The sequence below is a fragment of the Echiichthys vipera genome (assembly GCF_963691815.1).
Source record: "Echiichthys vipera genome assembly, chromosome: 17".
Classification (NCBI taxonomy): Eukaryota; Metazoa; Chordata; class Actinopteri; order Perciformes; family Trachinidae; genus Echiichthys; species Echiichthys vipera.
In genome coordinates, this window is record NC_139842.1 from 15,158,012 (window position 1) to 15,182,371 (window position 24,360).

The 24,360-nt window shown below is 41.8% G+C and overlaps 2 protein-coding genes across 3 annotated transcripts; both read left to right on the top strand.

Annotated features, from left to right (window-relative positions):
* Positions 1-60: 60 nt before the first annotated feature.
* On the top strand, positions 61-9,079 carry colgalt1a (collagen beta(1-O)galactosyltransferase 1a). The gene is made up of 12 exons (XM_083930886.1): positions 61-421; positions 3,681-3,791; positions 3,891-4,008; positions 4,622-4,756; positions 4,854-5,058; positions 5,162-5,281; positions 5,449-5,525; positions 5,655-5,761; positions 5,864-5,996; positions 6,077-6,204; positions 7,408-7,614; positions 7,708-9,079. Exons 1-12 carry the CDS (start codon positions 195-197, stop codon positions 7,973-7,975), a joined length of 1,836 nt encoding a protein of 611 aa, XP_083787012.1. The 5' UTR covers positions 61-194; the 3' UTR covers positions 7,976-9,079.
* A 685-nt stretch (positions 9,080-9,764) lies between these two features.
* Positions 9,765-23,747, top strand: gmip (GEM interacting protein). 2 transcript variants are annotated; one of them, XM_083930579.1, is made up of 21 exons: positions 9,765-9,995; positions 11,377-11,467; positions 12,038-12,134; positions 12,550-12,589; positions 14,859-14,984; positions 16,518-16,582; positions 16,732-16,839; positions 16,958-17,038; positions 17,189-17,350; positions 17,559-17,696; positions 18,348-18,538; positions 18,738-18,829; positions 18,919-18,981; positions 19,070-19,159; positions 19,310-19,452; positions 19,549-19,725; positions 19,809-19,946; positions 20,079-20,278; positions 20,749-21,073; positions 21,718-21,820; positions 22,601-23,747. In XM_083930579.1, exons 1-21 carry the CDS (start codon positions 9,950-9,952, stop codon positions 23,221-23,223), a joined length of 3,099 nt encoding a protein of 1,032 aa, XP_083786705.1. In that variant the 5' UTR covers positions 9,765-9,949; the 3' UTR covers positions 23,224-23,747. The 2 variants fall into 2 exon arrangements, with proteins under 2 accessions (XP_083786705.1, XP_083786706.1); XM_083930580.1 differs by lacking the exon at positions 21,718-21,820 and having other exon boundaries at positions 22,601-22,755.
* Positions 23,748-24,360: the final 613 nt, after the last annotated feature.

Below are 24,360 nucleotides of genomic sequence, written 5' to 3' on the forward strand. Positions count from 1 at the left end.
AAGACCATAGGCACACCCCGCCCCTTTAAAGCTCAACTTTGCAGTGTTGTCACACCAGGAGCGGCTGCACAAGACCCTGCTTTTCTATGATAACCGCACAAAGAAAAGAGACAACTTTTCTTTAACAGTGTATCATCACGATCCACAAATATCATCTGCATTTGTTTTTTTATACATTTTAATTTATTGTCGCAATGCACGGGCTCGCCTGCCTCCACGCCGCCCTGCTCCTCTTGCTGCTGCCCGGCTGCACTCCTCCTGCTCGGGGATATTTTGCGGAGGAGCGCTGGAGCCCCGAGTCTCCGCTGCTCGCTCCCCGGGTCTTACTCGCCCTCATCTGCAGAAACTCCGAGCACTCTTTGCCCTATTTCCTCGGTACAATTGAGCGCCTCAACTATCCCAAGGAGCGTATGGCTTTGTGGTAAGTTGATATCAGTATGTTAGTTTCCAGGCTAGTTTTCTCTCCGACCTGCGGGCCTGTGCTGCATGTCGCCCCTCTCTCTATCTCTCATTTCCTGTCAGTCTTAAGCTGTCCTATCATAATAAAGGCCAAAAGAATAAGCTTTAAACAAAAGTGTCAACAAGCAGGAAAACCAGCGCAGAACTATAACGCCCGCTTCAGACCACTGGGCATTTCAAGCAACCTCAGTGTTGGACAGATGTGAGCACTTCTGCTCTGCTCATCACAGTGGCCATGCATTGATCTGTATACGTGGAGGGGAGGGGGACATGACTGATCTGTCCACGAGGGGAGCTGTATGATTTATACACAAATCTTAACAAAGTGACTTATTGTGTCTACACTCTCGATTAATGCGCATACTTATAGTCGCCCCCTCCTCCAGCAGCTCCATATCACCCTTGACAGCCACTCAGACCTGTGTGATTCACTTGTGGATTGATTTGACTCCCACGAATGATCACGTAACGGGGCCAGATAGCCCCCAGATCTCCATCTTGTAAAGCTTTAGGTCCAGGAAACCCAATCTGTGAAGAGTTTTGGTGACTCATAGGGGGAAGGGGAAATTGTAAAGCATGTAGACAGTGGTGGAACAAGTACTCAGAGCTTTTACTTAAGTAAAAGTAGTAATACCACACTGTAGACATACTCTGTTACAAGGAAAAGTGTTCATTCAAACATTCAAAATGTTACTTGAATAAAAGTATAAAAGTATTAGCATCAAATGTGCAAAAAGGAAAAGCAGCCATTATGCAGGATTGCTGTTTTCATAATAAATATTACTGTATTATAATAGATTAATGTAAATATCTAATGTTGCAGCTGATAATGGTGGGGCTAATTTCCATTACTTTATATGCCGCTGTGTAGTTTAATCTAAAACAATGTATCCTATTTGTTGATATAAATTTGCTTTAGTAATCGGAATGGATTACTCGGAAAGTAACTAGTAACTAAAGTTACCAAATAAATTTAGTGGAGTCAAAGTATAAAGTAGCATTAACAAGTACAAGTACCTCAAAATTGTACTTAAAGTGATATTCCGGTGTAAAATCATCCCAGGGTCTTTTTAGGCAAATTGGGTCAACAAATAAGCCATCTAGACAATTTTTTTGTGTAACAACTATTAACGTAGATTTTCCGGAGAGTCGCTAACAGCCTGCCTCGGATAAACTCGGGGCAGCGAGTTGGACGCATTAAAACGTCTTTTTTAACCACTAATACTGCTCCAAAAACACCAAACCTCTGCAGTAGCATGATAAGAATCCCTACACATTAACCAAAGCACCAACAACATAGTATGTGAACACAGAGTGTATTAAAAGAGTGTTTTGAAAGACTTACCTACGGGCCCCGGAACCAGCTGCTCCATTCAAGACAATTACCAAATGCAATACAAAAGAAATTAGCCCACTGATGATTTTTTTTCCAGCAAACACGTACTTCGTTACTATACACCACTGCATTTTATCAGAAAAAACATCTCTTCCAGCACTATAACAAACCTATCATTAACTTTAGTTTAGTGCATTATTCTTTTTAGTCCTCTTAAGGACATTTTGTGTAATGCATGTTCATCCTTCATAAAGAAGTGTTGAGAAAAGCACAACATGGAACAATTTTCTTATTCAGCTTTGTGCAGGGACAGGATTTCACCCTACATACTAAGTGAATATGGAGACTTAAACATACATGCCCGCATATGGCTCACTAGACATGCCTTTCTGTTGGCCATTTTCCAGCAACACAGTTGCAGCCTATCTGTCCTACAGTATGTGACACACTTCATTTTCTAAGCCAATTATCTTGTGGGAAGTGCAAATGGATGTTCTAGACCATTTAAACATCCGTCTACCCTGCTCGGGCAGAGTTTAGGCAAGTGAAAGGGAGGTGTTTCTCACATAATAACACGCTCCAACAGCCGCCCCCGTGCTTATATACACTCAAAGCTCTGAGCAGTTTGCATGTGCCTGGGGGGCTCACAAAGGTATGCTCTTCAGTCAAACAACTTGAAACTGTTTATGGGCTTCATATGAGTGGAATTGTTCGTTGCTCCTACTTTTTGTTTGGTGGTCATAAACTCTTCTGTAAATATGACTGAAGTAAAGACAGTTTTGTTTTGACATGTTCTGCAAGCATATTAAGCTACATCTGTAAAATGCAAACAGCTGTGAGATGTTAGGAACACTACAGATTGTATGCTTTTTGCAGAAGCTTTTTTTGCAGCAGCAGCAACTTGCAAGTATGCCAAAGTCTCAGAATCAGAAGGTATCATTTTATTATTTGGTGACTGCAATTAGCCCAGAATTCCTGCTCTATTATAACACTAGTCCAGAAACAGCACTTGTAGATTCATGTTTAGAGCACCAACGCAAAAAACTATGCTCTAAGCAAATATTTATCTGGGCTGAACATGAAGCGGAAGAGTCAGCGTCATTCAAAGTTTGAGAATTTGGGAGGATGGACAGCAGGAGTGTGAGGGATGAAATGGTTTAGCAAGGAGCTTCCGTGTTCTCACAGATCCATGTGAAATCTGTCAAGAGGACCCAGCCTGGCTGTCGTCCCTCTGAGTAAAACACAAGCTCAGCTGTAGTGCAGATGTTCTTTTTGCATCAAAGACTGTTGGCCTACAATAAGATATAAGAAAGGAAGGCTGTGGATATGGTAATTTTAACAAGATTTCCCAATTTCCTGATAAAGACATCCAGGCAGCTGTAATGACACTTGGCAAACACATGACTTAAATTCATTCCTCTGCGGAATAAGATCAAACACGCAAGCTGTCTAACTTATCTCACACATGTCTTCAGGCAATCATTTCCTTCTGTTTTAAACTATTTCAAACAAATGTTTCACTTCTGTAAAGCAGTGTATTCAATTTGGCATGTTTTCCTCAGCGCATTTCCTTAATTTCTTATTTGTTAAAATGTGATATGCTACCCTAAATTATATCAACTAGATGTTGTGATTAACATGTGTGCCAGTTCCCACAGCTGCAGACATTGAGCTGCCAAAAAGTGAACACTGGGCTATTGTTATTTGAGTCTTGGTATTATATTTCAGCTCTTCTGCTAGCTTGGATCCAGTCTGTCACTAGTGCTACATTTAACCAATGTTACTGTTTTCCACATACCGGCCTCGGTTGGTGATAATGTTCAACCTCTTCTGATGTTGAATGATATATATATTTTAATAATTTACATGTGTTGTTTCATGACAGGGTAGCAACTGATCATAACCAGGACAACACCACCGTCATTCTGCGCGACTGGCTCGTCAAGATGCAGAGCCTTTACCATTATGTGGAGTGGAGGCCAAAAGAGGAATCCAGGTTGGTTACGATACTAACTTGAGTTTCTGGTAAAATGTTTCCTAAAGGGCTCACAGAGCCGATAAAAATCACTAATTAGTATCCAAATGTCTCCCATAGTCATTATCGGAATGAAGATGGTCCGAAGCAATGGACAGACCTCCGTTATGAGCATGTTATGAAGCTTCGGCAAGTAGCGCTGGAATCGGCTCGTGAGATGTGGGCGGACTACTTTATGGTAGGTCAACAAAACTGCTCTTTACAGGCACAAAAGAAAGCATGATAACACTCAAAACATTTTTTCCATTTTAAACATTGAGCCAATACTGGAGCAGCAGAAGGATAAGTACTGAGTCAAGTCCAAAGCACCACCACAGTGGTAATTTAAGCACTGGGGGAGGGTGTTCAAAAAATTGTCCGAGCTATATTTTTCTGTCTCTTGTGGTTAAAGTTTATCTGGTCTGCTTCGTCTGGATCCATACACTGACACAAAAGCTTGACTCAACATGAAGCAAATTTAAAAATGCAGAACATTTCAATTTGTATTCCCCAGCCCAGCCCACACCGCTGAGCTTCAGTGGGGTGCAGTGAGGTATAATTTTGAAGCAAAGTGCATCCAGAATTGCAATGATTTTGTGCTACAGATTTTTTGGAAACTCTTATTGGCACTTCTTCCTTGAAAACCGAATGTAAATGAATAGTCTGTGGGGTTTTGTTTACCAATCTCAGTTTCAATGCCGTATTTAACCATCATGATGTTCAGCATTCCTTTTGAAGGTTTCTGAGTCAAACTGCTTAAACTTAGCTATTCACAAACATATTTCACAGTTTACATCCTTCTTCTTGTGTAGTTGGCCGACTGTGACAACCTCCTCACTAATCCCGATGTGGTCTGGAAGCTCATGAAAGAGAACAAGACCATCATTGCTCCGATGCTCGAATCCCGTGCAGCCTACTCCAACTTTTGGTGTGGAATGACCTCCCAGGTACTCCGTTGCTGATTGGGCTTCTTGTGTTTATTAGGTGTTTTCAAGTGGTCTGTTTGATTTAATGAATGCTCTTAAATCCCCTCGGCTCCTTCAGGGTTACTATAAGCGCACTCCGGCCTACATGCCCCTGAGAAAGCAGGTGCGTAAGGGCTGTTTTGCAGTTCCCATGGTCCACTCCACCTTTCTGATAGACCTCAGGAAAGAGGCATCCAGGCAGCTGGCCTTTCACCCGCCACATCCAGAATACAATTGGGCTTTTGATGACATCATTGTGTTTGCATACTCTGCTCGGATGGCAGGTATTTTACAATGCAATGTTTAAAGCTACACATTTATCTTTAACCTTTTTAAGTGGTGTTGACTTCATAATGAGAAAACATTTGCTTCCTCTGCTCTCTACAGATGTTCAAATGTTCATATGTAACAAAGAGACCTATGGTTACTTCCCTGTGCCACTGCGATCCCACAACACTTTGCAAGATGAAGCTGACAGCTTCTTGCACGCCCTGCTAGAGGCTAATGGTCAGTAGCTTGGGTTCAGACTGAGGGCTGTCCTTTTGCATCTAACTCCCTTTTTTCCCATGAGCTTAAAATCTGTGTTCTACTTCCTGCTGCTTTATAACTATCAGCATGGGTTTCTATACATCACTTATACCATTTCTGCATCCATCTTCCCTCTCGCTGTGTAGTGCGAAAACCCCCAGTGATGCCTTCCAAATACATACGTGTTCCTAGAAAACAACCTGACAAACTGGGCTTTGATGAGGTGAGTATCGAGTGATGTGAAGATGGAGTCTGCAAAAATGGCCCTCTATCCCCTTCTGTGCTGAATGCCTCCCTCTGCTGTTGGGAATCTGCAATTATATTGACTGGCCCCACTGTTGCCCTTGTGCAGGTGTTTATGATAAACTTGCAGAGGCGGACTGACCGCCGAGAACGTATGCTGAGGGCATTACACGAGCAGGAGATTGCTTGTAAGATCATTGCAGCTGTAGATGGAAAGTAAGTTCACCCTGTTGGATGATCACATCAATTTAAGTACTTGGTAATAAAACATTCCCTTTTTCGATACCATTTTGTCACATTTGTTTTTCTCTATTTCAGAGCAACGAATATGAGTGATATTAACGCAATGGGCATCCACATGCTCCCTGGATACAGTGACCCCTATCATGGTCGCCCACTGACAAAGGGAGAGCTGGGATGCTTCCTTTCCCACTATAACATCTGGAAAGAGGTGAACCCCAGAAGCCAAGCATTTGAATATTTGTGTGCTAGACAGAAGGATGAGTGACTGGTAAATCTGTCTGACTTTAGATTGTGGAGCGACGCCTGGACACCTCTCTAGTGATTGAAGACGACCTGCGCTTCGAGATCTTCTTCAAAAGACGCTTAAAGAACTTGATGAGGGAGTTGGCGGAAGAAGGACTGGACTGGGATCTCATGTGAGTTTGTGCTGTCTTCACAACCTTTGTGATAATAAAGCGGGTTCTATATAAATACTGTGAAAGTATCAAAACGCTCAGAGAAAAATGCACACAGCCCGTATTCAGAAACTGTGCTTTTACATGAGCCGTCAGGACTTCTGTACGGTTGAGATGTCCCAACTACACTGTATAAAGGTACAAAGTTCTGTTAGTCATTCTCCGACTACAATGACTGTGCAGAGACACACAGTGCGTTTACATGCAGTTTAAAAACCTGACTATATTCAGGTTAAGGTTTCTCAAATGCCATGTTAACACGTACCCCGAGTATAATCGGAGCTCTCGTACCCCAGTAAACAGAACTAGGTATCTCCTTCAGTACCCTTACTATTTGTGCATGTAAACAGCGTTCCTGGATTATGATCGGGTCAAAGGTCTGCACATGCTCAGGGAGTTATAACTGCCTCTCCCGACTCACGTTTCAGTCGTAATTCTGTCAAAATGTCGGCCATTTTATCCCTGCTTTCCAAGTTGTTGTGATTTTGACAATGGTCAACCGCAAGATAAAGCCATATTCGGACCAGCTGTATGTTGGCCGAGCGTCACCTACTGTACCGAAGGTAGAGTTACTCCATCATTTTCCCATTCAACCCCTTTCACGTATCCGCAGGGAACTTCGATAATCTGATTATTCCCTTAGCTGGGGAAAGACTATTTTTCGGGTTACTGCTGCGCATTTAAACACACTGAAAGAGAGCATAGATGCTGAAGACCCGGAAGCCCTGACCAATCGGAGCCCATTGGGGTTTAAAAGGACGGTAACTTAAAGAGACAGGCACTAGATGATGCTTTATTTTTAAGGTAGGGACAGTGCACATTAATGAACATACTGTAGATATTTACATATCTCTGTAAACATGCCGGATTATAGCAAATCTGCTAATTTGCATTCATAGTCCCTAATAAGTAAGATGAAATGTTACAAAGACAGTGTGTCCAGCACACACAAACATGTAAACTCGGTGTGTTTCAGACAGAGTGTGAATACAGTTATATTCTGACAGACAGTATGAGAAAAATAATGTTTTTTTCATAATTAACATGTAAGCATGTTCTAGTAGAAACCCAAAATACAAGTATAAACCTAAAAAATGAGCAAAACGTTGGACCTTTAAAGTTTGCAATTGCTTCTCACTCCTCCTTTCCATTTCTTTCTTCCAGTTATATTGGTCGGAAGAGAATGCAAGTGGATCACCCAGAGAAAGCAGTGCCTAACATACACAATTTAGTGGAAGCAGATTATTCATATTGGACCCTAGGGTATATGATATCATTACAAGGGGCGGAGAAGCTTATGAAAGCAGAACCACTGAAGAGGATTTTACCAGTGGATGAGTTTCTTCCTATCATGTACAATAAACATCCTGTGTAAGTGTACCTTACCCAATACAGTAGCACAAACAACAGCATACTTCTGCTCAGGAGTTTTTGTTTTCCTTGACATTACCTTCTCCTCCACAGGTCTGATTATATGGAACAGTTTGAAACCAGGGACCTGAAGGCTTTCTCAGCTGAGCCTCTTCTCGTGTATCCAACACACTACACGGGCGACCACGGCTACATCAGCGACACTGAGACCTCCACAGTGTGGGACAATGAGAAAGTCCGTACAGACTGGGACAGAGCACGCTCAGGAAAAACCGGGGAGCAAGCTGTGATCAGCTCTGAGGCCCAGAACTCAGACGTGCTCCAGTCGGCTTTGGACAGTACAGCACGGGACGAGCTATGAGAGGGGGCAGAATGAGAGCTTCATGAAAATTATACAAACCACCTTAGTTTTTTAATCATGTTTCATCTTTGGTACTTTAGATTTTGCGTCACAGCGAGGATACGACATCAGCGTTTGTAGAAAAGATTTAAGTTATCCAGATGTGACAAGTTCAAAAGGGATCAGGTGTGTTTTTTGTCACGTTTGTAGTTTTTACTTTATAAAGGCGCTAGACTTGCCATGTGGAATGGCATTTGCAGTACCCAACTTCTGTCTGTCATACAGAAATGAACCTATATATAAGCAATTGGACTGTTACATTTCAGTCATCGGGCAGTTAACTCTGTCCTAATTTGAGATTACAATGTGAAATTATTTTTTTTATACTTTTCTCAAGTCTAAAAATACATTTGGCTTTAACCACACTGTATGTCACTGAGCAATATCAAGACTTTAACAGACATTCATGCCTTAAATTAACTGTTAATCATTCTAAATGTATTGGTCCAAGAAGAGAAACATCTGCATGTCTTTTGCTTTGATCTTTAGTATTTTGTCTTTTTAAACTTCATATTACTGTGTTTTGAATAATCATTAGCCAACACTTGAGATTGCTTGCAGCAGAGCTCTACAAAGCAACAAAACACACAAGCAATCGTTCCATTCTACTCTGAATCATAGATTTACAGTGCCACTGTAAGAGTATAAACCAATGTTATTAATTTTTCATGTGTCCCTTGTCGCCACTTTAGGATTGTTTAATGCCTCCAACCCGCTGTTGACGTGGTAATAGACGGGAGAAACCACTGTACACGCCTCAGACTTGGTGGTTTGGGAGTAACATGGTTGTAAATTCCCTTCAAGTTCCCACAAAAAGAACCCACCCAACCACATCTAAACACACATTAGTCTCCACCTCTTAACCATTTTCAGTCACATCTGAATTTGAGCTTGTTGGGTGAGCAAAACTTGCTAAAAGACCCATACAAAAGAGAACATAAACAACCAAGTGTGTAGCATCTTACATGTTACAGATTATTTATTTTGGCATGCCTTTGCCTTTCATGGCTACACTTAATCTCCCGGGAAGTTGCTGTCAGCAATGGATCTTGCACAAAAATGTTAGTGGTGCTTTGTGCCAACAGTAAATAAAATGTTTTATTTTTAAAAGAAAGTTGAAATTGTGATTACTGTGATATTGCACATTATCATGACGGTGTAACCAGTTTTTCTCTGTTACAAGACAGTATGAACAGACAAAAGGCTTGATTCTTTATTACAAATCTGCACTTTGACAGAACGTGTTGACGGATTATTGTGACAGAGGTATAGTATTTTGAATGTGATGCCTCTTTTACAATAACCGTTCATTGAAACCTCAATAGCAGTGAGCAATTTATTACATTTATACCTAGTTTATTCTGGTAGAAATATGAGCCCAAACACCAAGTTTGCTCTCACTTGTTTTATCTTGGTAACCCTCAAGGTGTCATAGGTTTGCTCACACTCTGCTTCAACTGTAAAGCTGTGAAGGTTGTTCTGTATGTGGGACGTACAGTACAATCCAACTGAATATCAAGGTCTGCTATAAATATATCATATATGTGATCTGTCATAACGCAATGCTATACAAACTATTTTCACTTTACTACACTTAAATCTCACTAAAACGACACAATCTAAACACAGTGGCACCTTCTTGCTGTGTGTGATAGCGTAGGTGGGGCCTACAGTGACAGCAAGATACACTTCCTCTTCCCATGTTGGTTAAAATATTGGCCAACCTCCACTCTACCAGAGGAAGATCGTTTTGAAAGCAGCAAGCTCAGAGCTGCATGCTAATAATTTAGCCTAAACTGTGCACACAGTGCAGTGCAGATTTCCTGCCACCTCAACTGAACTGCTCTTTATTGTGTATTGCAGTGTGACCTTAGAGGTAGATGATGTGTGAGTGGTGTTGGTAGGGTCTGACTCATGTGGTGATAAAGTGTAGAAATGGAAGAAGATCAAGTGCCCAACAAGGATTCCACTCAAGCAACAGGTGAGTACAAAGAACAAGCTTTTTTTTAAAGGCTATTTTGAGGAAGTGTCGCCTTTGACTTCATATATCAGATATGTTACCCATGATGCTTATGTACTGGCTCTGTCATTTCACCATTTGCTAGGAGCGTTTTAAACAGATTAATATTCTCGTTGTGCGCTTATTGGAAATTTGCTGACAGTGCCATTATGACATATTGCATGTGGGTGTATGCCAAATGTGCCTCGATATGCATTTGTTAATGCTGTGTCAAAGGAGGATTGGTGAACTTCCCTTAACTCTCTTGGTTTTAACACATTCGTGTTCTGTATTTTTTTTTTTGTTTGACTTCTGTATTTTAATTTTAAAAGATAGATCTATCTTGAATCTTTTCAAAAAGGCCAGAATAAAATAGGTTTGGTGTAACTTCTTTTATTTTATTTTATTTATTATTATTGCAATATGCTCTTAGGTTCCTGGGAACTTTAGGAACTTTTCACAATGTACCATCAATTCCTGAATGTGAGAAATAGATTGGAGATACAGCAAACAAAAACAGCCAAGGGTTGTCTCAGATTAAGAAGTATTTGACTGGAAAACTCTGTATTCGTAGTTTTGCTGAAACGTTTTACTTGCCTCTCAATTCTCACTCTAAAACTGAAACACTACTGGTGTGAAAAACAAGGACGGTTCATTATGGGACGTGACACAAATTGCAAGCAGGATGTGGCTGACCAAAATGGAGACGTCTCTAAGAGAGCGAGATTGCCTTTTCTCTTATGCTGCATCTGTTGAAAATGATCAGTTTTTTACTTTTTTGCTATACCCCAAGATGGAACATCAGCTGAACAGTGGGAGTACAATAGGTTGAAGCTTTGTTATCAAAATGCATCATGTTGTTCCACATTATATTTTAGTTCACATCCATTCCAAGAACTTTCTCAGAAATGTGAAGGAAATGCTGTTAGGTGGGACTTCATTAGAGGAACTAAGTCTTTTTTCTTAAAATACATTATGTTGTTCATCAGGCGTTCAGCTTAACTCTTTTTGTTGAGGAGCAAAGAAGTAGTGCAGAGGTAAAATACTGAATGCTTCAATAACCACATAACCAACGTGTCATGGGACCTCTAGAAAACAGATCAGAGCCACATGGCCATTCCTCATTCTAACCTACGTATTTCCGTTTGTTTTGTGACATTATAAAAGAAAGAATCTACAGTCCTTTTATTTCTTCACAAAATCTTTTAAAGGCTCTGGTTTGCCCTTAAAGTCCTCACACTGTTGATGTGCGGTCTGTGTTTGACGGTGAGGATCACATTTCGGGATCTCGCATCCACAGGGGTGTTACTGTATGTGTGACATAAATAGTGAGACTTCTTAGTTTTTCCCGTTCTCATTTCAGATGTGAAGAAGGTGCATCGTAAATCTGAAACCAAGCGATACAGTGAGATCTTCAGAGACTTTGATAATCTTGATTTATCTTTGTGTCCATGGTAAGTATCATACATTTACAAATGGAACGGTGCTACCACGTGTTTCTCGTATTGCTTGCCTCACCGGCCTTGTTCAGTTTGACCTGAATACTGTGACGGAAAGAACACAATGGTTAGTCAGGCTTCATTCAAAGATGCTCTACGCTTAGCTGGCCATAGGAAACCATACAGGATGAAACTGTTAAGATAGATTTGTCAACTCAAGGACACAATTATTATTTCATGCACTGGGAACAAGTTCTTAATCAGGTCGTGTCTATGTCAAATTTTGTGACAACCACTGAAACCACTGGAAGCTCCTCCTTTGTACCCCTATCACATCCTTGCTTTGAAGTGACATTAACACTGAACAAATATATGAATAGTGTGAAGTAGAAGCGTACTTTAGAAACATACACAAGTCATATGTTTGTGGTGCTGATCAGCCCAACAATATGTGCAGTTAGTGTGTTTCTTATATGTCTGCACATGGAAATATAGGTGCAGGTAAATTATGTGTTTGTATGTTACTCGACAAACCCAGAGCCTTTTCGGGTATTGCTGTTTGACTGTGTTTGTATCTGTGTTCAGTTCAGGGGAGGATCTGCTGGCAGACACTGACTCACTGTCCATCTCAGAATCCATCTTGGCAGAAAGTGCAGAGCTCGCAGAGCAACATGAATTGCCTGTAAGGAATCAGTCCCTAGTTAAGCCGATTCTGAAGAATAACAGAGAGATTTGGGGGCTATTTTGCTTCCATAACATGTCTTCTTTTGGACTAGTGGAGAGAAAAACATCCAAAAGACACATTTAGGTGTTTCGTTTAATTCACTATGTCGAGTTCATCTAAATTTACTGAAACATATCATTAGATAATGTTTAATTTACTTATTTAAAAACATTTCAGAAAACTTGTAAAAAAAAACCCTGTTAATTGTAGTTTAATGTATGTAATCAACTGGAGACATTCATGGTGATATTTATTCGTTAAAATGTTTAACCTTTTACACCTGTAGTGTCTCCCCTATAAGAAATACTCACGCCTCACGTTTTTGTTTCTCTTGTTGAAATTACTAATCTGTCAACATACTTTTTGTCCACAGATACGTGTTGAAGTCAATGAAGCAGATGGAAACCAATCAGGTAGGTTTTGTGCGTGAGAGAGGGAGGGAGAGAGAGTGAAGGTGTGTGTATGCTCCCCTTTTACTCACTGGGTGTTAAAGGCTCTGTACTGTACGTTACCACCAGTCTGTGAATTAGAGACTCTATAGTTCAGTGGTAAAATCTGCTGGTCTAATAACCAGCTTACCTTAACATCACCCCTGTGACTGAATCCAACATCCAGCTGATTATTATTGATGAACATTTATCTGAGTATTTTCTTCAATCTTTATTTATTTTTCTATGTAATTATCTGTGAGTTGTAATATCCCTGTTGTAACAAGATCCTAACAAGATTAGGATAAAGGGACAGGATTAAAGCAGAAGGCAGCTGCTCTGCTGCTCTCTGTTTTTTACCTCAGACGAGAGACAGAGCGAGAGAGCGAGAGAGCGAGAGAGAGAGAGAGAGAGAGAGAGAGAGAGAGAGAGAGAGAGAGAGAGAGAGAGAGAGAGAGAGAGAGAGAGAGAGAGAGAGAGAGAGAGTGAGAGAGAGAGAGAGAGAGAGAGAGAGAGAGAGAGAGAGAGAGAGAGAGAGAGAGAGAAGAGAGAGAGAGAGAGAGAGATGAGAGAGCAGAGAGAGAAGACGAGAGAGAGAGAGAGAGAGAGAGAGAGAGACCTAAAAAAGGAGGTGTTAGAGTTAACGCAGGCTGATGCAGTAAATACAGGGAAGACTGAAAATGACTAGACTGTCACTGCCAAGTACTCTAACGTCAGTTTGACTCAAACCTCAGGTCACAGCCAGCACATAGTACGAGATTAGGAATTACAGAGACAGATAGTGTTTACAGAACCACAGTGGAAAAAGCTTGTCGAACTCATATCATCTCTCACTGTAAATGTCTTTTTTTTTTGGCTTTAAGTCTAAACACAAGTGGTCACTGATGCTGTATAACGTTTAATGTAAACCCTCTGCTGAGAATATTGGTACGGTACATTTCATATCATTACTTGAACATGCTCTTTGGCAATATGGTTTCATGTGTTCCCATTGGTTGGGACCCCCCCCCCCCAAACACACACACACACACACACACACACACACACACACACCAGGAGGTAAACCTCACTCCTCTTAAAGCCTGTCACTCGGCAATCTGGACTAGGATAATCCCCAATCCCAGTGCAGGGGGCAATGGCCACGGGCAGCAGCAGCACAGAGTCTGCTCAGAGGCTGATTTCAGAAAGTGCTCAGAGCTCTTCCTGGAACAACACATAGAGAGAAAGGTTAAAAGAGGTCAACCTTGCCACGCAATCTGGCTGCCAGCTCATCATTCTTCTGGAATTGCCTGCTTTTTATTTTGTGGATTTTAGCTTGAAGACAGAACGGAAAATATCACTGTGCTTGTTGGATTTTTATAGCCTCCTCTTTGGCGTGCAAAGGGGCAAACCAGAATAAAATCTGCATGTCTGAGTTAGGAACTGGAGAGAGAGTTTGTTGCACTTCCTAGCAATGTGTGCTTCTCTGTTTAAAAAAAAAAGTAGCGGAAGACTTGGAACTGCACTGTGGAGAGAATCAGCTCTTGATGTGCATCTGTTGCTCTGACCTTTGGCTACAGGGTACAATGAAGATGTGTTTTAATAGATTTTAACATTTCTTTGCAAATGTGCTGGAAGTGGAGTGGAAGTAGTGTGAGGAGCGCTTGAGAGACCATGTGATTGTCCCGCATTCATTGTCTGCCATCAGAGAGGAAGAAACCAGAGTGGTTGTCATATCAACGCCCTGACCACAGTAGATCTGTGACGTGAGGTCTGATGGTGGTGGTGACTCTGCTCTCACAGCCTCGGCTTGTTTCTCTGTGGCTGACTAGAAGTAAACAGGTGTTTGAGGGAGGGGCCAGGCAGAGAGAGGAAGAGGGGACAGGGGGAAGTTATTTAGCTAAAGCTGTTTGGTCCATAGAAACCTTCCCCTCTCGGGTCATATTCCCATCTACTATGTCTACTGGAAGAGCTTTTTGCCAACTAACAACATCGATTGTGCTTACATGCAACTGAAAACCACAGGACCTTTATTCTGAGGAGCCGCTAAGACTTGCCATATGCAGTCATTGTTTCCTGATTTGGGTTTGTGTACGCTTTTTGACTTGTCTAAGAGATTCTAGGAGCTGTAGGGGTTCACTCTGGAGTAGATAGGTGTGTGCTAGAGGCTGTTTGAGTCCTCCAGGAGAGACTGGGGTGTAACCCAATGGACACTGCAATCCCTGGATCCAGCTCCGACTGGAGCCCGCGGTGATGCTGATGTACTCCCTCTCAGCCCAGGAAGCAGACCTGGCCTTGTGTCGGTGTGATGACGGAGTGGAGACAGCACTGCAGTACACCAAGATGTGGTGCCGCTACGCCAAAGACCTCCTGGCCTGGATGGAGAAGAGAATCACCCTGGGTAAGTGCTGCTGAGAAAACGAAAAACAGCAGCGTAATATGCAGACCACTGTGTTTCTATCAAGGCATCTGTTCGTACTACGTTAATACATTTGAATATTGACTGCACACAAAAAAAAAGAAATATGATGTGGTGCTTGTAACATGCAAATATATTCTCTCTACAACAGTGGATGCAGTTCATGAAAATCCTCTTCTCTATTATGCAGTCACCAATCTTAGAAAAGTACCGCCATTTATATGTTTTGAATGTGGGCTATTTATCATTTTTTATAAGTGACTTGTTTCAGTTTGTTTGTTTGTTTTGGACGTTAGAGCTGTTTATTGATTCAATTTGGAACTGTAATTAGTACCAGAAGGACTTCCACGCATTCCTAGAAAAGTCAGATATATATAGACATTACTACAGTAGTCAGCAGGATTCAGGAGAGCAGAGCTTTACCTCATAGTATCCATCAACAAAGAACCTATACTTGAAGACAGCCAATACTAATAGGCATGTTAGAGGGTTGATTAGTATTGTAAAACACCATGTTGTAACCTGCCATAACACAGCCTGTCTGTATTATTTCACTCTGTGAGGGTGTCTGCGGGTGGTGCAGTCACCTCGGTGAACTCCACACTGTACACACAGGGAGAAAGGATTAGAGAGCAGATTAGCAGGGTAATAAAGGAGACGGGGTGCCTTTTGAGTACATAGACACCGTGATTACCCTCATATCAGGAGTCCGGTGTTCAGACTGAGATGCAAAGCATGCAAGTCTATTGGCAGCAATCGAAACAGCAGCGCCCCCCCCGCTCAGCTGTGCATGTAATGCTGGGTGGAGCTCAGCCCAAAACTACTGTGGATTACACATGTTAGAGGAACATTGCAAGGTCACTAATAGCAACAGTACAGTATCCAAAGATCAGTCAGATCAACAACCGTTGTCAGAGAAGTGTATCACGTTATGACCCGTAATGCAGATTATCCATTTCACAGATGCATACATAAACAGATCCATACATAAACACTGAAAACAATGGGTCTGAGTTCATTGCCTGTTCTAGTTCGCATCAACAGCTCATGCAAAATTCAGATCAAAGCTGTTTATATTAATATCTTTATCAATTTTTTTTAATTTGCTTCCATTAATAAGGGAAAAAAGAGACTAGGTTATATCACAGATAAAGCGGGTTTACCAAATAAGCCAGCCTTATCACAGTTAAACTGACTCATTTTCAGTTGATCGGTTCCATAAAGCAAATTCAACTAGTTTCCTTGCTAAGTTGCCATAGTAACAGCTTGAACTACGTACGTTGAATTTGCTTCACGGAACTAAATCAGCTGAAAATGAGTCAGTCAAACCAAAATAAGCCTGACTTATTTGGTAAACCTTCTTTATGAAACAGGCCAAAAATGGAGCTCTAAGCAGCTTATCGAGGCTACGTACTAACAGCAATAGTCATTATTATGGTTCCTGTTCAGTCTAATTCTGTTTGTCTTAAAGTACAACATCTTGTCAGTATGAAAAATATTTTTTTTTGTTGACAGAACAAGAATTTGCAAAAAATGTAATGAAGACAGCTGAAGGAGCAAAAGTCAGCGTGGGCCAGCAGGTAGAGCTTTGTTTATTAAATGTGTACCAATGGAAATGTTTTTGGGGTTATAACAATGTGTTATTGAAATTGAATGTTACGATAGAACTGTATTTGTAACATTTCACCTGTGTTTGAAAATCAGTCAAAAGTTGTCCCTGCCTTTGTAGGAAATGATGCCCCTGCAGTACATCTACACGATGGCACTGGAGCAAGACATCAAGAACAGCGTGACTTCTAGAAAGACTTCTGAACTGCTTCACAGCCGCTGCCATCAAGTATAGAAGTCCACCCACACATACTAAAAGTTTGAGATTCATCATAAATCTTCTCTGTCTTTTAGAGGCAGGTATGTAGCCATGACTTTGTGTTCAATCCAGTATCTCTGTCCCAAAGGCTTTGGCCGCCAAGAAGAATGAGATCGACAAGTGGCGCAGAGAGTTTAAGGAGCAGTGGGCAAGAGAACAAAGAAGGATGGTATGTGAATTAGGAATTTTGTTTGTGGCTGAAATTGAGCACAGTTTATTACATAATATTTCCCTTTCCCATATCTGCTGAAAGCATGTTAGACTGCACATGGCTCACGCAGAAAAAAACAAACTAATCCGTCTTTTTTCCTTTTTTTAGAACGAAGCAGTGACAGCATTTAAAAAGGCTCGTCAACAATACTTCCAGCGCTGTGATGAGCTAGAAAAGGCTAAAGCTGTCTCTGCTAAAGCTGTGGATGACACAGCTGGAATCAAAACACTGGATAAGAGGCGGAAGTCCAAGGATGACGCCCAGAGTAAGGTGAATGACCCCTTAATGCACTGCATGACTTATGATGTTTAACAGTATATTTACATCAATAATACATTGTGTTTTTGTAAGCTGCTGGAAACTCAATTTCCTGGCGGGAGTCATCCCAAAGGGATCAATAAAGAGAAGTCTTGAAAAAGAATTATGTAGATTTGTGATAGTTTAGCATAACCTCAGATATTCCCTCTGTTTCCTTCAGGTGGTGGAGGCAGAGCTTCTGTACAGACAGTGTGTGACTGACTGCAAGATCCACCAGGATGAGTTAGTGAAGGTCAAAGAGAGAATTATTTCCCACATTCGCAAGCTCATCTGTCAGGGAGACACTGTGCTCAAGGAGGTTGGTATGAAATCAAGGAAGCTAAACATCTGTCTTCCTGTCAGCTTGTTTCTAAATACAGTGTTCGCTGCAGCAGTCTCTAAGCCAACATGGTCAAACGTGGTTGGGGTATAAATATAGTGCATGTAGTAGTAATGGCATGCATTTATTTTAGTGAGAGAGTAAATCTCAATGACTTGGGCTATTTAAACATTTATAGCAGGATCAGCTGAAGATGCATTCGGATGCAATCTACTGCTCTGTTTCAGCAGAGAAGTTGCCTAAAGCACCTCCCTTTATGTATAAAATGACACATATTTGCATATTTGTTATTAGATGATAATAAACTGTCTCCACTTCCACTTCTGCACAAATAGATGCAAACATTTGCTTGAATATTATAATCTACTTAAACACGTTATAGTTTGCAACTTTGCCTCTATAATTGAATAAAACAAAGGACATACTTATATGTATATGTATAATAACATATTATAATAGATTAAAATCATTATTTTTATTTTGTGCTGAGGTAAACACTGCTAGCAATGATGAGAACTTCAAAGGAAATTGATTATTATTTATTACATTCATACGCAACTTTTTATAGATAAATTAGCACTGTAAATGTATCTCCTTTTTCTCCCCCATCATGTCTCCTCTCTGCATCAGGCGACAGTCAACATGTTTTACTTCCAGCGGCAGCAGACAGAGTCTGTTCCCCTCGGCTATCACAACCTGGAGTTGACGTGCAGGTCCCTGGAGCCTGGCGAGCCCTATCTGCTCTACGTCCTCAGCAAGCGTCGCCCCGAACAACCTCCCCAAGTCTTTACCTTCCAGGAGTATGTTCCGCAGTGCAAAGGGTATGGTAAACTGACCAATGGATGTTTCTGCTGTTACTTTGACTAAAGTGAAAATTAATATTAATTTAAAACAAGACGGTAATTATTTACACTTGTGTCTGTGTGATAAAAGCAGAAAAAAATGGCTTGATATCCACTGGATTGTACACTCCATGTTCTTCTACTTACTCTATATTGTCACAATCTTTTAATTTGACAGGAACAAACGGAAAACCAGCTACACTCTCAGCTCTCTGCAGGACTCTTCACCTATGGCAGATGATAGCACTTTCAGACGACACAGCGATGGCAGTATGGGCTCCCTATGATTACACCATGATTAGACAAAGTATCCACTTTAATCTAATTTTTGTTTTCTTATGTGTTTTGATGCACTTTAGGGAGAACAGGGTACAGCGACGGTGAGAGTTTTGGAGGCAGTTTAGAATCTCTGTCCAGCCCCGGTAAGCACAAGCCTGCATTTGTGTCTGTACATTTTATTTCACTTATAAAAATATTTCAAGGTAAACACGTTTACTTTCCCCCTATTAGTTCACACTAATAGGAGACTGCCTAAAACCGCCTCCACTTTGACTGTGTCATCAGATGACATGGATGAACGTGATATGCCGTCAGAATCAGGTTTGTTACTAATTTTTTTTAATGCCTCTGTAACTGCCCACAGGTATTAAACTGCATGATTTGATCCTCTCCCTCTCCCTCTCCCTCTCCCTCTCCCTCTCCCTCTCCCTCTCCCTCTCCCTCTCCCTCTCCCTCTCCCTCTCCCTTCAGAATACATTGATGGTCAGCCGGTCAAAGTGCGCACAGTTTCACGAGCTGCCCTGACACACCAACTCAGGAAGATGAAGAGCAAGATGGTCAAATGCAAGCAGTGTGAAAACTACATTGTCGTCAATGGGGTCGAATGTGAGGAGGTATGAAGTAGGAGAGATATACGGTATACAGCAGAAGGTGAACGGTGCTGAGTAAGGTTGTTAATGTCCTCTGTCCTGTTCCTGTCCCCCCTTCAGTGTGGGCTGGCTTTGCACAGGAAGTGTATGGAGGTGTGTCAGCTGGAGTGTGAGAACAGGAAGGGGACGGTGTTCGGAGTGGACCTCTCCCTGCTGTCTTGCGACAGGCCAGACGAGGTGCCCTTTGTCGTGCTGCTCTGCACGTCTGAAATTGAGAGTCGAGCTCTCTCAGCTCAGGTATTATTTACCATCAAAGTGACCGAAATGTTGAATTAAAGACTCTCAAGTGGCCAGATAATAGTATCGTTTTTTTCTCTAAGGGGGTGTATCGTGTGAGTGGGTCCAAGCCCCGCATCCAGAAGCTCTGTCAGGCCTTTGAGGTGCAAAAGGAGCAAGTGGACCTCTCTGACCTTTCACCGCATGACATCACCTCCATCCTTAAGCACTTCTTCAAGGAGGTACAGGAGTCAATGCAAAATTATCTTCACTCAGTGTAATAGGTTGATTATAAGAGAGGTTAGTGTCAGACCTGGAATAACTCTTCACTCTGACCTCAGTGAGTAACCTAGTTATTCCTCGCTCTCTCCCAGCTGCCGGAGCCCTTACTAACCTTTGACCTGTACAGTCATTTCATCACGGTGGGAAAGACCATTCAGCGCCTGAGAGAAAAGGAGCAAACACCAGACACTAACGAGATAATGGACATCATTCACAACCTGCAAAAGCTACTACGGAAACTCCCTCCATATTGCTACTGCACCTTGCAACACATGATATGTCACCTGCAAAGGTGAGCACGGGTTACATTTGAGCTAGTTTGCCTCACCAGATGTTTGTATCGCTGCACTGTCATTGCAGCCAGGAAATGACTGTAACAGCACTACATATCACTTTTTAGGGGACATTGCTCATTTTCAGGTTCTCTGATTGGTCAGCATTTTAGGGTCCACACTCTTGGGGTTTTTGCACCGTCATTGTACCAGAGAATGACTGTAACAGCACTGTAGCGGCACTTTCTACTTCTATATAGAATAGATGTGACATCACATTAAAGGCAAGAAACCGTGCCTTTAAACAAGCTACAAATACAGGCTGTGTGCATTTCTCTGAGGATTGAGCATTTTGATACTTTCACAGTATTTATATAGCACCTTGACCTGCTTTATAATCAAAACAACTACATGGGAATCTCACTTTTTTACAATATGGCACCTTTATATTTTCATGGCTCTTGAATTTGCCTGTTCTCTTGCTTCACAGAGTTTCAGAGAACTGCGAGAACAAGATGTCTCCTAGCAATTTGGGTATTGTGTTTGGGCCAACACTACTGCGCCCTCTTGTGTCTACAGACATGTCTATGATTGCACTGCTGGAGACCACTTACCAAGCTGTACTTGTCGAGTTCCTCATCACACACCATGACAAGATTTTTGGCCTTCAGCGGAGACCCAGTACGCCCCCTCCCCCGGTTCCCACTGCACCTCTTCCTGAAACCCCTCCTAGAGCTTCCTGTGCCCCAGATGGGGGAGTTTACACTGGATCAGAACATGAAACCTCCTCCAGAGAGCGACCGCACTCACTGGAAGTAAGTACTGCAGTGATGAAGCATACAGCTCAGGCACAGATTTTAGTGGTTGCTGCTGTAGTCAAGTGTGCAGGATTTTTACAGGACTCACAAAGGTTTTAAGAGTAGCATTTGATTGCTACTGCATTTGAAAAAGGATCAGTAGCAGTTGCTTGGCATCCCGTTTAATTCATTGGTGTTTTAAGAGCCTTAGCACCTGGCACCTTAACCTCATTATTCTATCAGGATTAACACGCTGTCTGGGCAGCTGCTGCATTTCTCCTGCTCTCATGTCTCTAACCTGCATAGCCTTCTGTCAGGCTATGTATGGACATTTAACTGCTGTTGCTTATAAGACAAAAAAAAGGTTCACCCCACTGTAGACATTTACAGTGACTGATCCAGATGGCTAAAATGCACAAAAGTAAAATGATTTGGTTCTTCAGGAGGGGTAAAAGGCACTTAATATTTGGGGCTACTTAATGTCATAATTTAAAATGTCCTGGACCAGGTTTGGTGCCTATCAACAAAGAAAGAATCATCCATTAATTTCCTCCCCCCGTAAGAATCACTATCACACACTGTAGTCCCGCAGTATTTCAGGTTTAGATGTGGTCCGTAAACACTTGCAGAAATCCAACACTCAACTTGTGTCATTTCAACAGAGTCGAACAATCAAGAGAGAGTCAAGTGAGGGTTATATATCTGACAAGTCTTCATCCAATGAGGCAGTGGACCAGCTCAGCCCTGAAGCCAATGAGAGAGCAGGTAGGCGGGACGTAGTGATAGAGAATTTATAGGTGAACATGATAGAGATAGAATTGAATTCATAGTGTTGATGCCTTTTGTAGTTTACAGATGTTGGGGTGTCGGTATAACAAGTTTTAGACTATTGTGTCGTCTTGTACCTGTGCTGCTTGAGTACATGTTTTAATTAATCCTTTTGGGGATCTTGTATGTATTACGCATCAGCTCCAGAGTTATTTGCTTTATTTCTCACAGACAGGTGATTTGTTCTAGCTAATGGTTACTTACAGTAGTATCACACTTTGAGTGTGGAGTGCCTCGAGGGTCTGTTGTAGTTCCATTTTTTCTCATTTTACACGTTTCCTCCGGTTATTTATAGAAATAAGACTTCCTTCCTTTTTTTTTTTTTTTTTTTTGCTGATGCCATCTAGTTGTATTCATCTGTTAAACTGCATGGGTCAGATTATAGCTGAGGCTGAAATCTTTATCTCATCTTGCTCTGCTTGCTTTACTCTTGCTGTAGTCTTCTCTGTGGCTACAACACCAAGCAGCTTCAAGGCTTCTATTCATAACTGAACACATCCAATGCAGAATAGTGAAATTGTTTTTAACATCTGTGAATCACTTTCAAATCAGTGCAGGATATAGTTCCAGTCTGCACTAATAGACCTTCCAGAAAAGCTCTGTATGAGTGTTTAAGTTTGGAAAACAATATGCTTGAAAGCCATGTTTATTATGATCAATAACCTGTGTTTGTATTAATCTAATGAATCACATCGTTGTTCCTCTCTTCTGCATCAGTCCTGGCTATGAGAGGGGCATCGAGTGATCCTCAGGGTGAGCCGGAGGGAGAACCAGAATTTGATTTGGGGACCCAGCCACACTATCGCTTCACCAGACAGCCTGTGAAGTATTACCGGCATCATAACCCAGGAATTCCACTCCCCAACCCAGTTCGTGTAACCAGACTGGCTTCAGTCCCAGCGAGGGGCTGTCCAGGGAGTGCAGACAGCAGCCGCAGCTCCTCTCCAGAGCCAGGGGCACAGAGACTTTCCAAAAACGTCCACTTTGAGAACACCCACCAGACCCACCAGGGCGCCATCGAAAAAGTGGAGGTTCCACCGAGTCCCCGCGAGGTTGTGCAGTATATGCTGGGACTGGACTCAATATTTACATCAGCTGCAACTGCGACATCATCCAGTACAACACAGGAGTCTTCTCAGGAAGTGGCATCTAGGTGTCAAGCTGGTCAGAACATAAATCCGTCCAATAACAGACAGAGTGCTGGACAGAGTAGGGCTCTGTGTCAGTCACCAAAGACACATCCTGTCGAGCACAACTTGACCTCCACAGCACAGGTGATCCTGTCTGGCCTGAAGCTGAGACGCAGCCACTCTGGGAAGGACGAGCAGCTCTTTGTCTGAGGAAAGATACAAACCTTTCTCTGGAATACAGTCACACACACTAGAAGATGTAAAGTTATTAATTTCTGCTCATTTGTGTGTAACAACAATCAAGATTCATACAGCGTTCATGAGGGAAAATGCTTGTATATTTTACACACACATATCTATACAAAAACTGTCTTTAAAAAACTGTTTCAAACTCACATTTAAATCACTCTTTAAGGAGCTCATCCTTACTTAGAAGCCACATCCCTATTATGGCTCATTTCGATCTGTTGACCGTCCGGTTGTCTAGATCATACCAGACAAGAGAAGTTTGCGTATTTATTAGCTTTAATACCTCTAGTGTATTTCATTGTAACACACAGGTGGTTTGAGATTGAAGGTTGAGAGATGCATACCATGTCGGGAAGTTAAACTATAATGGAAATTAGCTACAAATAATGCCATTAAGTGTTGTATTTTTAAGATATCTATTTTTTGTGCTTGCACCTTTCCTGTGTCGACACAAGGGGGCGGTCCTTTCCCAATGTGGGGGGGAAACACACCAGACACAATAGCAGAAGGGCAATAAACCACTTATTTGTTTCTAATTAGCTGTTTCTGAGATTTCATTTTTCCTCCTTCCACATCAGTCTTTTTCATCCATGCCACAGTTTATAGCATATAAGTGAGGCAACATGTTCTAGATGTCTAGATGTAAGTAAGGTTAACTGTCTGTAACTGCTCTCATCTTCATTTACCTTTGTCCTTTTGATAATACTTCACCAGAAGCAGGCGATTTAAGCATTTAATAAAATATATCCGTCGTCATAAATGCCCCTTTTCCATGCCGAGGGAGACTCGCAGCAAGTTCTTTCACGTACCTGCGCCCTTTAAACTCTCCGTCTAACCTTGAACACAAATGCAAAAGATCATCCTCATCTGAGTTATCAATAGGCTGCATCATCGCTCATCTTCCCCTCATCATCTTCCGCACCTTCTCCCTCCCTCTCTGTCTGTCCATCTCCTCCCTCTGCGCCTTTTTACGCACAAAACAAGTCAGAGCGCACACACGGCTGGCGGAGAAAACGGGAGAGACAATAGACAGTAGTTTTGGGTCATCATGGTATTTGGATTTTTACCGTAGGCAACATGCGACTGTGAGATACAGGT